The 15,835-nt window shown below is 38.7% G+C and overlaps 1 protein-coding gene across 2 annotated transcripts in view; it reads right to left on the reverse strand.

The window, feature by feature from the left end:
* The window catches only part of ADAMTS3 (ADAM metallopeptidase with thrombospondin type 1 motif 3), a 292,103-nt gene that overhangs the window by 36,552 nt on the left and 239,716 nt on the right, over nt 1-15,835 (reverse strand). For both annotated transcript variants that reach the window (XM_081234495.1, XM_081234496.1), the window contains exons 6-7: nt 2,417-2,500; nt 340-496 (exon numbers count right to left, since the gene is read on the reverse strand). In XM_081234495.1, the coding sequence (XP_081090621.1) occupies nt 340-496; nt 2,417-2,500 (241 nt within the window). The remainder of the gene's footprint in view (nt 1-339; nt 497-2,416; nt 2,501-15,835) is intronic.

Consider the following 15,835-nt stretch of genomic DNA (forward strand, 5'->3'; position numbering starts at 1 on the left):
GAAGAAAGCTCTTTGGCAGCAGACATTTCCCATGGCATCTCCCTTCCCATTCCAAACAGTTAGTGGAAATCACACCACATTTTACAGCATCCCCTCTGTACCCCAGATGCACACTCCTTATTGTAAAGGAGAGTGTAATTTATCATAGTATTTAGGTGGCATTTAGCATTGCAAATTCCACGGAAGTCACTGGAAGCAACAGAAAGGAAGTGTATGCCTGGCTGATGCATGGAGGAAAGTGATGGTGGAGATCTGAACATTTGAACAGACTCCCTGATTTAGGATTACTTTTGAAAAGTCATGCCCTTAAGTTTTTCTTCTACATATTAATGGAAATACCTTGCATTCCAGCAGGTCCGAAGTCTTGCCGCGTTAAAAAAATTGCATGATCATGGTGTTCAGAATGATTGGGATCAGATTTTTGTTGTTGGCAAGCCCAGCGACACACGTTCTCCAAGCTCCTGGATGGGTTTCCCCGTTCTATGAGGCTGATGGACTAGGAGGAAACAATATGTTAAAGACATACACAGCATTTTCCCAAAGGCTTCCTTTAATAACATTCTCTGAAATTAACATTTGAGATTACAGTAATTAAATAATGTACAATAATATTATCGGGGGCTTACTTGGAAATAAATACTTATTTGGAAATAAATATTTCCAAATACTCTCATTTGGAAATTCTACATGCCCATGAGGGATACCTTTATGATCAATATTACCTGTGTGAAAGGTGGCTGACACCATTAATGGAAATACGTGACGCTGAGATTCTTTTGCTGTTGTGAAGCAACTCGATATTAATCAATTGGGTAAAACTTCTAGTAAGAATTCCTGATTTAGCTTAGATTTTTAGTTTCAAAAATATTAAGAACAAAAATAGAGGATACATGGAAAGATTTGGGCATGAGACTTTTTTCCCAGAGATGTTAAAGTGAAAGATCTTCAGTTTCAATTTTTTTGGGGTGGGGGGTCCAAAATTAATCAACATACGGGAAGAATATAAGTTCTTCAATCAGCTGGCAAAGCTGGTGGAATCTTCGATTTGAGGAACAAATTATATAAACCTCACACTGAAAAAAAAAAACCCCTACCCTTTACTTTAACCTCACAGCAATGAAGAGGGGTGTACTCATAACCTGCAATTCCAAGAGATGGATTGACATTCCTTGGAATGCTTCTACTATCACATTATTGTCAGGAGTTAAAAGTTTAGAGGGAAAGGCCCCATCCTTCAAGAACCCAGGAGCCATACTTCCCCGAGTACTTCTGATGGAATGAGAAATTGAACTTGGAACCCAAAATTAGTCTCTACTTGGCTGACCGGCTGAGAGCTTTGTTACATTTCAGCAAATGTTTTTATCAGTGTTTACATTCTTAAGAAAAATGTTTGGTTTATTATAGTTGAACACATACTTCTCCAAACAAATGATTTAATAACCAACTGAAAGCTGGTAACATCTCCATCTGGATCTGACTTGCATTCAGTGTTGGAGACACAAAGTAGGTCAGGTTTGTGGGATAAACTAAAGATCAATGACACACTCTCACCAGAAATGATAAGCTTTCATACATAATAAAATGCAAACACATGGATTTTTTTCCTGTTTGCTAAATGCATAATTTCATTAGTATTCCATAATCAGGAGGATTAATTATGGGAGGGGGGACATGTAATTTTAAACATTAAGAAAGCTGCCAAGTTAGTCACTTCCCCTATGTTTTCTCCTCAAAGGGAGAGACCACTTCCTCCATTCCATTATTTCCAAGGACAGGGACACATCTAGTGTCATTTTAAAGCCAGCTAAAGTTACATTACATAAAAATGCCTATTGTATGTATTTTGACCCAACATTTTGCTTTCAAAAAGATTAATGCCCTTTTAAATAAAAAAAATATTCACCGTATGCTTCACTTTTCTTAGTCGAAAAGACTCATATTTCACATATTGTTTTCAAGAAATCATGAGAGGGTAAGGATCTCTGTTATTCTGCTTCACAGATATATTTGAAGCACCTAGAAAGCATCTGACACATAGTAGGCACTCAATATAGATGTTTTGGAATAATAAATGAATCATAAATTTGATGATGATGTTAGATTAAGGAAATTCTTTTTTTTAATAATGGTATCCATTCATTTTCATTCATACAGTCATGCCAAAATCAGGATAAGTATCTCCAACTCCATAAGACAGAGGTAAACACAGCAAATAGTACCAGCACAAAAATCATTCATTATCTACTCAAATTTAGAGATCTCCATTCATTGGGGCAGTTTTCTCCTCTCAGTTCAGAGCAACTGGGGTCTACGTCAGACATGTCTACGTTGAATGTTAGTTATGGCTTCAACAATCTAATCTGTTTGCTAATCCAGTCCTTGATGTTCACATTTGACATACAGTAAGACATTTTACCTTTGCATAGCCCAGCATTATCATGCGCACCAGAACCACATTTATATGCACTCCCAGGGACTCATCATGGTAAATTTCATTCACCTAGAAACAAAGTAGATAATTACCTGAAGAAAGGCAAAACAAAGGATTTCATGAGATGCACATTTAGGGTATGGTTGTGTAATCCCAAATATAGAAGTCAAGTCCCCCTTTTTTTAGTTTAGTTTAAACTGATGTCTGAAATGAAATCATTTACTTTTAACTATGGAATAATTCTTGGCTATGTGAATTACTGATTTTGTAAACCCCACAGTACCATGAACATAGAGAATATGCTTTAAAAGGGCTTCATTAAACTACTGTAGTGTTAAAAGTCCATGTGTGCTATGATCCACACATAACATTCATCACAAGACGATGACTCTGGTGAAGCATCTGCCAGCAGTGAGTGGCTGCAACCATGTGGAGGAAAAGAGCAAGCATGTCCTCCAGGTGCCCCTGTTGACATCAGGGGTGTTACGTCTGGTTGGGGAAGCCTGTGTGCAGAAGCCGTGGTGGTCTATCTGTGGGCCAGTAACTGGGTGGCCCTCCCAATGCCTCCCCACCCCAGGAGTGGGGCAGCTGAGGCAATGATTATTTAGAAGTCCTACAGTAAAGAAATCCTTCCATATCTTAATTACTAAGATGACTGTACAAGTACATATAATACCAGTCCTGGGTATAGCTCAGAAAGGCAAAGTTGAGTCACTGCTTTTTATTTAATTGTAAATGTTAAATTAAAATTTCTATAGGTAATTTGGTATACTTTAAAATCACAGATATTAGAACTTAAGCAACCTCAGAGGCCATAGTCCAACACAGATTTATATAGCTGAGGAAGATGAAGACCGTAGAGATTAGCTAACATGCAAAAACACTCCGTAAATTACTGGCAGTCTAAAGTAGACATATCTTCTGATTATACTAGTGCAAAATTGGTGTGAATAAAGATTGCTTAGTAAGTTGGCAAATGTTAGCAGAAATGGGAAAGGTGGAATTATCTGGCTACATTTCAAAGTTCTTAGCTGTTCTCAGGAACAGGGAACCAACATTTGTCACAATAACTAAAAGAGGGATGGAAAACCAACCTCAATTCAACTTAAGATCCAGGAGGTTTGGACAGAAGGCACAGCAAATTTAAAGCCTACAGAGGAAAGACAGACCTTAAAAAGAAATATAACTCAAGGATAACAGAATGCTCTAAGAAAAGAAATTCATGAATTTCTTGCCACACTGACCAAGAAACAGGCCAAGAAATCTCAAATGAAATGTTTCAGAAATCTAATGGGACTACACAGAACACCTTAAAATATCAAGGTCTTAAATGTAGATTAAACGTATACTTACTGAATTTTTAGATGTAACTAAAAAGGGAAGAACAGCTTCCCTAAAGTGGAAAAATACATTTTTTAATGTGGAAAAAATACATTTAAAGTGGAAAAATACATTTATTTATACATTTATAAACACACACACCCATATAATGGTGAGACCCAATTTAATACCTATTCAAGATAAGGGGTGAAAAAAAATCTGCAATTCTCTCTTGCATTGCACAGGTGTGCAGGCTGGTAGCTCATGCCCAAGCTGTCCCGCTACAGGCCATTGTACACCTGAACTATTGAGTTCATTTTGTCTGTTCTGTCTTACAAAAGAGATGTATACAAACAGGAATGTATCCAGACTCCTCTCTAAGCAAAGAGCAAGGAGCCTAGAAAATGTGTCACATAAAAAATGGTGGGAGGATACAGTGGCTAAAGCCTGACACAAGCCACTAGTAGTCTCAGTTGATGTCTTGGTTCAAGACCTTCATTGCTTGTGTGGTCTTCATCTTTCTGAACCTCAATCAAATAGACATAATAAGAATACTACCTCATGGAGTTGGGGTAAGAATTAAAAGATTTAATTCATGTACACAATTGCTCAAACATTTTATGAGTGAGAAGGACAGAAGGACATTAAAGCACATTAGACTGTGGGAAGTAGAAAATAAAACTTAATAGCCACCATGTGGAAAAGGGGTTCAATTTATTCTGCATATCTACAGCAAATAAAACTAAAAACCATGGGTTCACACTATTAAAGGGGAAGATTTCAGGTCATTATAAGGAAAATTGAATGCTGGGCAAAAAGCTATGATTGCTTATGATCCTTTTGGCCATGGACAGATTCTCTTATTTTACTCAATGCCTCATACTGCCTAATTGAAGATTTAATCCCCCTCTTCTTCTGGCTTAATTATCTGATAAGAAATTTCTAGCATCATAGTCCCAATACAAGTAAAAGTCCAAAGCTGGGTCTGTCACTACTACAATCATCCAGAGAGACTCATGGACATTCCAAGAGACTTCTTATAAGGCAGCTGTTCTGAATTAGCAGCATGGCTTCACACACAAAGTTTTAACATGTACGTAATGTAACTGAAACGTAAGTGCATTTAATATTAAAAAAATGTTCAATGTTAGTAAGGGCACAAAATAGGGGAAAAATAAAATTTTAAACTAAAGAAAAATAGATAAAAAGAATTTCTTGAGGAGAGGTGACGGAGGGAAGGAAGGCCCTTATAAGCATGGCAATATAGCAGTGACAGCAACACTTTTTTTTTTTTTTTTTTTTTTTGCGGTACACGGGCCTCTCACTGTTGTGGCCTCTCCCGTTGCGGAGCACAGGCTCCGGACGCGCAGGCTCAGCGGCCATGGCTCACGGGCCCAGCCGCTCCGTGGCATGTGGGATCCTCCCGGACCGGGGCACGAACCCGTGTCCCCTGCATCGGCAGGCGGACTCTCAACCACTGCGCCACCAGGGAAGCCCAACAGCAACACTTTTAAATGTTATGGGAGACAACTATATCAGAAAACTATTAGAATCATAAAATGAGAGCTGGCAATCATAACAAGTAGCTTGTGATATCTGAGCTAGTATAATGTACATATGATCACCCCAAATTGGTACATTCATTTTTATTTGGTAAATTTTAAAATCAGTACAGTGCTGAGAAAGTATCATGCACAAAATTCATGCTCTCAATGGCAATATTACGTTATAAAATGATGAAATAAAAAGACACTTTTTAAAAAGTCAAATTTACCATTCACCAAAAGAAAAGTATTATTTAACAAAAATCCCTATTATGCCACGCTACTTAGATAACAGAGCACTCCAGGAGAAACCAAAATCAGTTATGGAATGTTCTGAGCTGGTACCTATTTGCGAAACTGTCTCAGAGTATAACTAAATTATTGGGGGTAGAAATAATCAACTATAAGGCAATAATATTTATATGTAGGAGAAAATATTCTTCCAATGTGGTAAATCAACAAATAGGTGTCTGTATTGTGCAAGGCACGGGATATCATTTATTATTTTGCTTTTCAAGGTTTTAAAAAGTTGCTTCCTGTACATTATTCACTTTTAAAATGTACATAATAAATTGGCTGCTTGTCATCTTGCTGGACCTTATTGATAACAGGATGTAATGTTTTTATGCTCATAGACATAGGATATGATAAGAGTTGGAGAAATAATCAGCACCTCAGGATTAGATATATTCAAAGACCTGGATTCTGGTCCCAACTATTCCACCGATAAACTGAGTGACTTTGGGTTGGTCACTTAACCTCTCTGAGCCTCTGTTTTCTCACAGGCAAATTATAATTGTACTTGCTCTGCTTGCTTCACACAGCTGCTGTGTGGCTTCACAAAATGCCACATAACTGCCCTCAGAAAAATACAAAACACATTAGAACACTTCTACCTATCTATATAAAAAGTTTTAAAGGTTTGTCAATGTATTTTCCAATCTATCTGAAAAAACAAAAAATTAAGCAAACAAAAAAGCACAACTGCCCCAATCTTGGTTTTCATTGAAAAGGATTCAAAAACTCTTATACTGTAAATTTATTTACTCTCAATGGAATTAACGATATAGTTTAAATTATCAAAAAAATTTATGGGAAAAATTGTTCAACAATTTTTTTCAAAAATACTCTTCAAATGCTGTACAAAAGCTCTTTCCAGCAGATGGCAGTATGCACATTTTAGAGATGGGTGAAGGAGCAGCTGCTTTACACACCTGAATGTACTTACCTACCAGTTGGTAGGTCTGCCTTTTTGGATATTTACACATAAATAAAATAACTTCTTTAAAATTAAATAGGAATTTTAAAATATTCTAACCCAAGGGAAACACTGAGTCATTGGACTTTTAAAAACAAAGAAAAATATTGAAGACATCATTATTTAGATTGTTTTTCACTGTCATCTGATCAAGACATTACATAAGAGGCATAAAGAAGCTTATGATCTGGCTCTAAATTAATCACAACTTTTAACAATCAATAAATGATATACAGAAAGAACTAAAGCATATCATACTGAATTAATCTTTTGAATCTGTCAAGATGAATGAAAATAATATTTGTTAAGAAAGCATTTTTACAACACTTAGTGACAAGGAAAGCAACTTCTTCCTAAGTTACAGCAGAATCAAGAACAAAGAAAACAGCATTACATAGATCTTTCCAGGTTCCATACACTGTTCTAAATACTTTACCTATATTAATTCAAGTAATCCCTGCAACAACATTAAAGATATTATTATCTCCATTTTACATCTAATGAAATTGGGGCTCAGAGAAGTTACCTTGCCCAAGGTCACACAGTTAGCACACAGAGCAAAGGATTAACACCTAGGCAGTCTGGCTCCACAGTCAGTAGTTTTTACCAACTTGCTACACTTCCACACACCTGCAGACCACAGCACTGTCACTATGCAAGACAGATCTAATTTTAGAATAATCAAGAGTGATTCATTACCCCTGAGTTTAAGAAACTGATGTGGAAGCATACTGATAAAGATAACTTTAAAACTTCACTTCCTTTTCATAATTTTCCTTCGTGTAAATTTTAAGAAAATGAGGAATTAGACTCTACTGACTCCAAATAAGGATTTCTTGATGGTCAATATAATCTAAAAACACACTGGGAAAAAATAAAAGAGGAGCTAGAGCAGATCACTGGAAAAACTGAATAAGAAAAGATAGGGCTGAAATTTATAACCAGTGTTTCGGGTTGTAAGCAAAGCATTAATCATAAACATTCTAAGAAGTCATATATTAGACACTATATAATGCAAATCAAAGTTTATCTATGCAAAACTGAATATCCTTTCACCATGTCAGCCAATCTGTGGAGCATGGGTAAATTTTCTAGGAGGCGTTCAGGGTTGAGCCCAGAGTATTTATTAGATTACCTGAAAAAAGGAGTAAACAGAACATTAATTCAATTTTCAGATGACCTTAAATTGCAAGGGGTTGCCAAAGTGAGGTGGGGAGAAAAGGTAATGATTTTAGGAATACTTGATTTGATTGATCAAGTATTCCTTTCCTTGAAAGGAAAATTCCTTCCAGGTTTGTTCCCTGACAGGACAATTTCTCCTAGGACATTTCCCTGGCAGGACAATCTGACATGCTTTGTCTGACTAGCTGATAAACAGCTTTGTCTGGCTTCAACGAAGCAACATTAATTTTTCTTTCAGATGGGTAGATGAGGTCTTGAGAGGCAGTATAGTTCAGTGGTTAAGGGCATGGGCTTCACAGCTGAACTGCTTGGGTCTGCTCTTAGCTATGTGACCTCAGTTTTCTCAGCTGCAAAATGGGATAATTATACTACTGTCCTTATAGGATTGCTGAGAGGAATAAATGAGCTCATATATGTACAGTGGTTAATGGTGCCTGGGCCTTGCAAATATAAAAATGAAAATTGTTAGCCATCATTAGTAATATTATTCACACAGAAGCAAATAAATGGTATGCATGTATAATTTTTTTAAGGAGACTTTTGGTTAACTAAAGGCAAAGAAGTAATGACAAGATAGCCTGGGTGATTTTGGCTGGACATAAAAGAATCCTGTAATGGACTGGGAAACTATATAACTCTATCCACAACCATCCCTTGTAGAGCTAAAATTTCCAAACACATACCTGCTTGGATCTGCAGTCCTGTCCTCTATGTTCTTTTTACTCAGAGGAGATAGTTGTCTCCTAACCTATCAACTCCTCTTCCCTCACCTCCAATTTCAGACTAATAATAACAACTTTAAAAAAATTGAAATATACTTGATTTACAATGTTGTGTTAGTTTCAGGTATACAGCAAAGTGACTCAGTTATACTCTTTCTTCAGATTCTTTTCCATTATGGGTTATTACACGATACTGAATCTAGTTCTCTATGCTATATAGTAGGTCCTTGTTGGTTATCTATTTTATATATAATAGTGTGTTAATTTCAAACTCCTAATTTATCCTTCCCCTAATAACTACTTTTTATGAATAGTCTTATCTAATATTTACTGAACTGAATTGTGCCTAATGCTCCTAGAGGTGGGGAACTGAATAGTACATGAGTTTGAATCTCTGTTCTTATCACAAATATATTCTAATAGGTAAAATAAACTCTAAGCATGGAAAAAATAAACATAAAAAGACATGCAGATAAGGTCATTTCTGATGGGAATGGGTGCTATGAAAAAAATAAGTTTGCGTGATGAGATAGAGGATGAGAGGGAGAGGAAGAAGCTACCTGAGACTGGGGGTTGGGGGTGGGTCACAGCCAGGAGACACTTGTGGACAAGAAGGAAATGGGCATGGGTGTCTCTGGGGAACAAGCGATCCAGGCAAAGGGAAGAGCTGGTACAAAAGTTCAACCTCTATTATCATGAAAGCTCAAACCCTACAAAGGAGACATCTTCATCACTTTAAAAAGAGACTGAGACCCAGAGAAGTTATACAATTTTACCCCCAAATGATTAGCACAGCCGAACTTCCAATAAGTCTATGTGATGCCAGTGCCTATTCTCTGTTCACAACCACCTTGCCTGTCCTTTTCTTTCTGTCAGAGAGGATGTGCTAACTCTCTTTTTTTTTAGGCTCTTTCTCACTTCCTTAAAGACATTTGCTCCAAAAAATTGACTCCATTTCCCGTATTCAATCGCTCCCCTTCTTGGGGTTCCTTTTCCTCTTTTACTAACATACTCAATTTTCCTTCATCATGAAAAAATAAGCCACCTACAATATTTTGTAGCCTTTAGTACTGTTTACAACTATGTTCATCAACGATACTATTCAATTTCTTTAGCAATATTACCTCCTTTTTTGCTGCCTACCCCACACACGTCAGTGTGTCTCAATGTTTTGTTTTCAATCCTCTATTGAATCCTCTATTCTATTTCACAGCAATATTTCATCCACTGCTGTTTCTTCAATCAATATCTATAGCCTGATGAATTCCACATATCTCATACTGATTCACCTCCCTCATGCTTCACAGCCATCTGTTCAACTCTGGTAACAGATCTATCTATTTGGAAGTATACCTATATATCACAAAGTATACTCACCATCTCCAGAAAACCTGTTCTTCTCTCAATATTCTATCACACTTAAAGATGAAACCATCTTGATTCCTTCTTCTTCTTCAAGTATTACAGTCAATCTGTCACCAAGTCCTGTGGGCATCCCTCACACTTGTCTCTTCCTTCCACCTCCACATCCTACTCAGTTGGACTGCTACGACAACCTCTTAAAACTTTTGCAAATGTTTTCATTTGGGTAATTTGGGCCCATTTCGGTAGTTCTCCAGATTATCAGGGTCAGATGGTTGTTTTCCAGAAGTGTGAGGCTCTCCTTTTATGTTAATTTTGCTTTTACTTCCCTTAAGCATCAAAGGAGCTTTGGGAGGAGCAAGAATAGGCAATTCAGCTATAAGACTTTACAAACTGTTCCAGCCTTTGGAACAGTGGAAACATACCAAAAGCTCAGGTAGAACTGACTTCTTTCTTCAAGAATGAGAAAGACGATTCTCTTAGTAAGCTAAAAAGCTTTTCTGTGTTTTAGGACCCTTGGAAAAATAAAGGTTGGAATAAACCAGGGGAAAAAAGTTTTTATTGATTTTTCAGTTAAAATCAAAGGGACTGGAGAGCGTCAAGATGGGGAAGAGTAAGACGCGGAGATCACCTTCCTCCCCACAAATGCATCAGAAATACATCTACACGTGGAACAACTCCTACAGAACACCTACTGAACGCTGGCAGAAGACCTCAGACCTCCCAAAAGGCAAGAAACTTCCCACGTACCTGGGTAGGGCAAAAGAAAAAAGAAAAAACAGAGACAAAAGGATAGGGACGGGACCTGCACCAGTGGGAGGGAGCCGTGAAGGAGGAAAAATTTTCCTCACACTAGAAGCCCCTTCGCGGGCGGAGACTGTGGGTGGCGGAGGGGGAAGTTTCGGGGCCGCGGAGGAGAGCTCAGCAACAGGGGTGCGGAGGGCGAAGCGGAGAGGTTCCCGCACAGAGGATCGGTGCTGACCGGCACTCACCAGCCCGAGAGGCTTGTCTGCTCACCCGCCGGGGCGGGCGGGGCTGGGAGCTGAGGCTCGGGCTTCAGTCGGAGCGCAGGGAGAGGACTGGCGTTGGCAGCGTGAACACAGCCTGAAGGGGGCTAGTGCGCCACGGCTAGCCGGGAGGGAGTCCGGGAAAAGGTCTACAGCTGCCGAAGAGGCAAGAGACTTTTTCTTGCCTCTTTGTTTCCTGGTGCGCGAGGAGAGGGGATTAAGAGCGCTGCTTAAAGGAGCTCCAGAGATGGGCGCGAGCCGCGGCTATCAGCGCGGACCTCAGAGACAGGCGTGGGACGCTGAGGTCTCTGCTGCCGCCGCCACGAGGCCTGTGTGCGAGCACAGGTCACTCTCCACACCTCCCCTCCAGGGAGCCTGTGCAGCTCGCCACTGCCAGGGTCCCGGGGTCCAGGGCCAACTTCCCCGGGAGAACGCACGGCACGCCTCAGGCTGGTGCAACGTCACGCCGGCCTCTGCCTCTGCAGGCTCGCCCCACATGCGTACCCCTCCCTCCCCGCGGCCTGAGGGAGCCAGAGCCCCCAAATCAGCGGCTCCTTTAACCCCGTCCTGTCTGAGCGAAGAACAGACGCCCTCAGGCGACCTACACGCAGAGGCGGGGCCAAATCCAAAGCTGAACACCAGGAGATGTGAGAATAAAGAAGAGAAAGGGAAATCTCTCCCAGCAGCCTCAGAAGCAGAGGATTAAATCTCCACAATCAACATGATGTACCCTGCATCTGTGGAATACATGAATAGACAACGAATAATCCCAAATTGAGGAGGTGGACTTTAGGAGCAACGATATATATATATATATATATATATATAATATAATATATATATTATATTTAATTAATATAATATATTAATATACATTTAATATATAACATATTATATATAGAATATATGATTAATATATTAATATATATAATATATAAATATATTATATATATAATATAAATATATACATATATATATTTCCCTCTTTCTGTTTTTCTGAGTGTGTATGTGTATGCTTCTGTGTGTGATTTTGCCTGTATAGCTTAGCTTTTACCATTTGTCCTAGGGTTCTGTCTGTCTGTTTTTTTTTTTTTTTTACTAAAAAAATTTTTTTTCTTAATAATTATTTTTTATTTTAAGAACTTTATTTTATTTTATCTTTTCTTCTTTCTTTTCTTTCTTTCTTTCTCCTTTCTTCCTTTCTTCCCCTTCCTGCCTTCCTTCCACCCTCCCTCCCTCCCTTCCTTCCTTCCTTCCTTCCCTCCCTCCATCCCTTTTATTCTGAGCCATGTGGAGGACAGGCTCTTGGTGCTCCAGCCAGGCATCAGGGCTGTGCCTCTGAGGTGGGAGAGCCAACTTCAGGACACTGGTCCACAAGAGACCACCCAGCTCCACATAATATCAAAGAGGGAAAATCTCCCAGATATCTCCATCTCAACGCCAAGACCCAGCTCCACTCAAGGACCAGCAAGCTACAGTGCTGGACACCCTATGCCAAACAACTAGCAAGACAGGAACACACCTCATCCATTAGCACAGAGGTTGCCTAAAATCATAATAAGGTCACAGACACCCCAAAACACACCACCAGACGTGGACCTGCCCACCAGAAAGACAAGATCCAGCCTTATCCACCAGAACACAGGCACAAGTCCCCTCCATCATGAAGCCTACACAACCAACTAAACCAACCTTAGCCACTGGGGCCAGACACCAAAAACAACAGGAACTACGAACCTGCAGCCTGCAAAAAGGAGACCCCAAACACAGAAGTTAAGCAAAATGAGAAGACAGAGAAACACACAGCACATGAAGGAGCAAGGTAAAAACCTACCAGACCTAACAAATGAAGAGGAAATAGACAGTCTACCTGAAAAAGAATTCAGAGTAATGACAGTAAAGATGATCCAAAGTCTTGGAAATAGAATGGAGAAAATACAAGAAACGTTTAACAAGGACCTAGAAGAACAAAAGAGCAAACAAACAATGATGAAAAACACAATAAATGAAATTAAAAATTCTCTAGAAGGAATCAAGAGCAGAATAACTGAGGCAAAAGAACGGACAAGTAACCTGGAAGATAAAATAGTGGAAATAACTACTGCAGAGCAGAATAAAGCAAAAAGAATGAAAAGAATTGAGGACAGTCTTAGCGACCTCTGGGACAACGCTAAACACACCAACATTCAAATGATAGGGGTCCCAGAAGAAGAATAAAAAAAGAAAGGGACTGAGAAAATATTTGAAGAGATTATAGTTGAAAACTTCCCTAATATGGGAAAGGAAATAGTTATTCAAGTCCAGGAATCACAGAGAGTCCCATACAGGATAAAACCAAGGAGAAACATGCCAAGACACATATTAATCAAACTATCAAAAATTAAATACAAAAAACAAATATTAAAAGCAGCAAGGGAAAAACAACAACTAACACATAAGGGCATCCCCATAAGTTTAAGAGCTGATCTTTTAGCAGAAAAGCCAGAAGGGACTGGCAGGACATATTTGAAGTGATGAAAGAGAAAAACCTGCAACCAAGATTACCCTACGCACCCAGCAAGGATCTCATTCAGATTTGACGGAGAAATTAAAAGCTTTACAAACAATCAAAAGCTAAGAGAATTCAGCCCCACCAAACCAGCTTTACAACAAATGCTAAAGGAAATTCTCTAGGCAGGAAACACAAGAGAAGGAAAAGACCTACAATAATAAACCCAAAACAATTAAGAAAATGGTAATAGGAACATACATATTGATAATTACCTTAAATGTAAATGGATTAAATGCTCCAAACAAAAGACATAGGTTGGGTGAATGGATACAAAAACAAGACCCATATATATGCTGTCTACAAGAGACCCACTTCAGACCTAGGGACACATACAGACTGAAAGTGAGGGGATGGAAAAAGATATTCCATGCAAATGGAAACCAAAAGAAAGCTGGAGTAGCAATTCTCATATCAGACAAAATAGACTTTAAAATAAAGACTACTAGAAGAGACAAAGAAGGACACTACCTAATGATCAAGGGATGGATCCAAGAAGGAGATATAACAATTGTAAATATTTATGCACCCAACATAGGAGCACCTCAATACATAAGGCAAATACTAACAGCCATAAAAGGGGAAATTGACAGTAACACAGTCATAGCAGAAGACCTTAACACCCCACTTTCACCAACGGACAGATCATCCCGAATGAAAATAAAGAAGGAAACACAAGCTTTAAATGATACATTAAACAAGATGGACTTACTTGATATTTATAGGACATTCCATCCAAAAAAACAGAATACACTTTCTTCTCAATAGTTCATGGAACATTCTCCAGGATAGATCATATCTTGGCTCACAGATCAAGCCTTGGTAATTTTAAGAAAATTGAAATCATATCAAGTATCTTTTCCAACCACAATTCTATGAGACAAGATATCAATTACAGGAAAAAATCTGTATGAAATACAAACACACGAAGGCTAAACAACACACTACTTAATAACAAAGAGGTCACTGAAGAAATCAAAGAGGAAATCAAAAAACACCTAGAAACAAATGACAGTGAAAACACGACGACCCAAAACATATGGGATGCAGCAAAAGCAGTTCTAAGAGTGAAGTTTATAGCAATACAATCCTACCTTAAGAAACAAGAAACATCTCAAATAAACAACCTAAACTTACACCTAAAGCAATTAGAGAAAGAAGAACAAAAATACCCCAAAGTTAGCGAAGGAAAGAAATCATAAAGTTGAGATCAGAAATAAATGAAAAAGAAATGAAGGAAATGATAGCAAAGATCAATAAAATTAAAAGCTGGTTCTTTGAGAAGATAAACAAAATTGATAAACCATTAGCCAGACTCATCAAGAAAAAAAGGGAGAAGACTCAAATCAACAGAATTAGAAATGAAAAAGAAGTAGCAACTGACACTGCAGAAATACAAAGGATCATGAGATATTACTACAAGCAACTGTATGCCACTAAAATGGACAACCTGGAAGAAATGGACACATCCTTAGAAATGCACAACCTTCCGAGGCTGAACCAGGAAAAAATAGAAAATATGAACAGACCAATCACAAGCACTGAAATTGAAACTGTGATTAAAAATCTTCCAACAGGGCTTCCCTGGTGGTGCAGTGGTTGAGAGTCCACCTGCCAATGCAGGGGACACGGGTTCATGCCCTGATCCAGAAAGATCCCACATGCCGTGGAGTGGCTGGGCCCGTGAGCCATGGCCGCTGAGCCTGCACGTCCAGAGCCTGTGCTCCGCAACGGGAGAGGCCACAACAGTGAGGGGTCCGCATACCGCAAAAAAAAAAAAAAAAAATCTTCCAACAAAGAAAAGCCCAGGACCAGATGGCTTCACAGGTGAATTCTATTAAACATTTAGAGAAGAGCTAACACCTATCCTTCTCAAACTCTTCCAAAATATAGCAGAGGGAGGAGCACTCCCAAACTCATTCTACGAGGCCACCATTACTCTGATACCAAACCAAACAAAGATGTCACAAAGCGAGAAAACTACAGGCCAATATCACTGATGAACACAGATGCAAAAATCCTCAACAAAATACTAGCAAACAGAGTCCAACAGCACATTAAAAAGATCATACACTATGATCAAGTGGGGTTTATCCCAGGAATGCAAGGATTCTTCAATATATGCAAATAAATCAACGTGATACACCATATTCACAAATTGAAGGAGAAAAACCATATGATCATCTCAATAGATGCAGAGAAAGCTTTCGACAAAATTCAACACCCATTTATGATAAAAACCCTCCAGAAAGTAGGCATAGAGGGAAGTTTCCTCAACATAATAAAGGCCATATATGACAAACTCACAGCCAACATCATCCTCAATGCTGAAAGGCTGAAACCATTTCCACTAAGATCAGGAACAAGACAAGGTTGCCCACTCTAACCACTGTTATTCAACATAGTTTTGGAAGTTTTAGCCACAGCAATCAGAGAAAAAAAAGAAATAAAAGGAATGCAA

Source organism: Mesoplodon bidens, assembly GCF_964165515.1.
Source record: "Mesoplodon bidens genome assembly, chromosome: 1".
Classification (NCBI taxonomy): Eukaryota; Metazoa; Chordata; class Mammalia; order Artiodactyla; family Ziphiidae; genus Mesoplodon; species Mesoplodon bidens.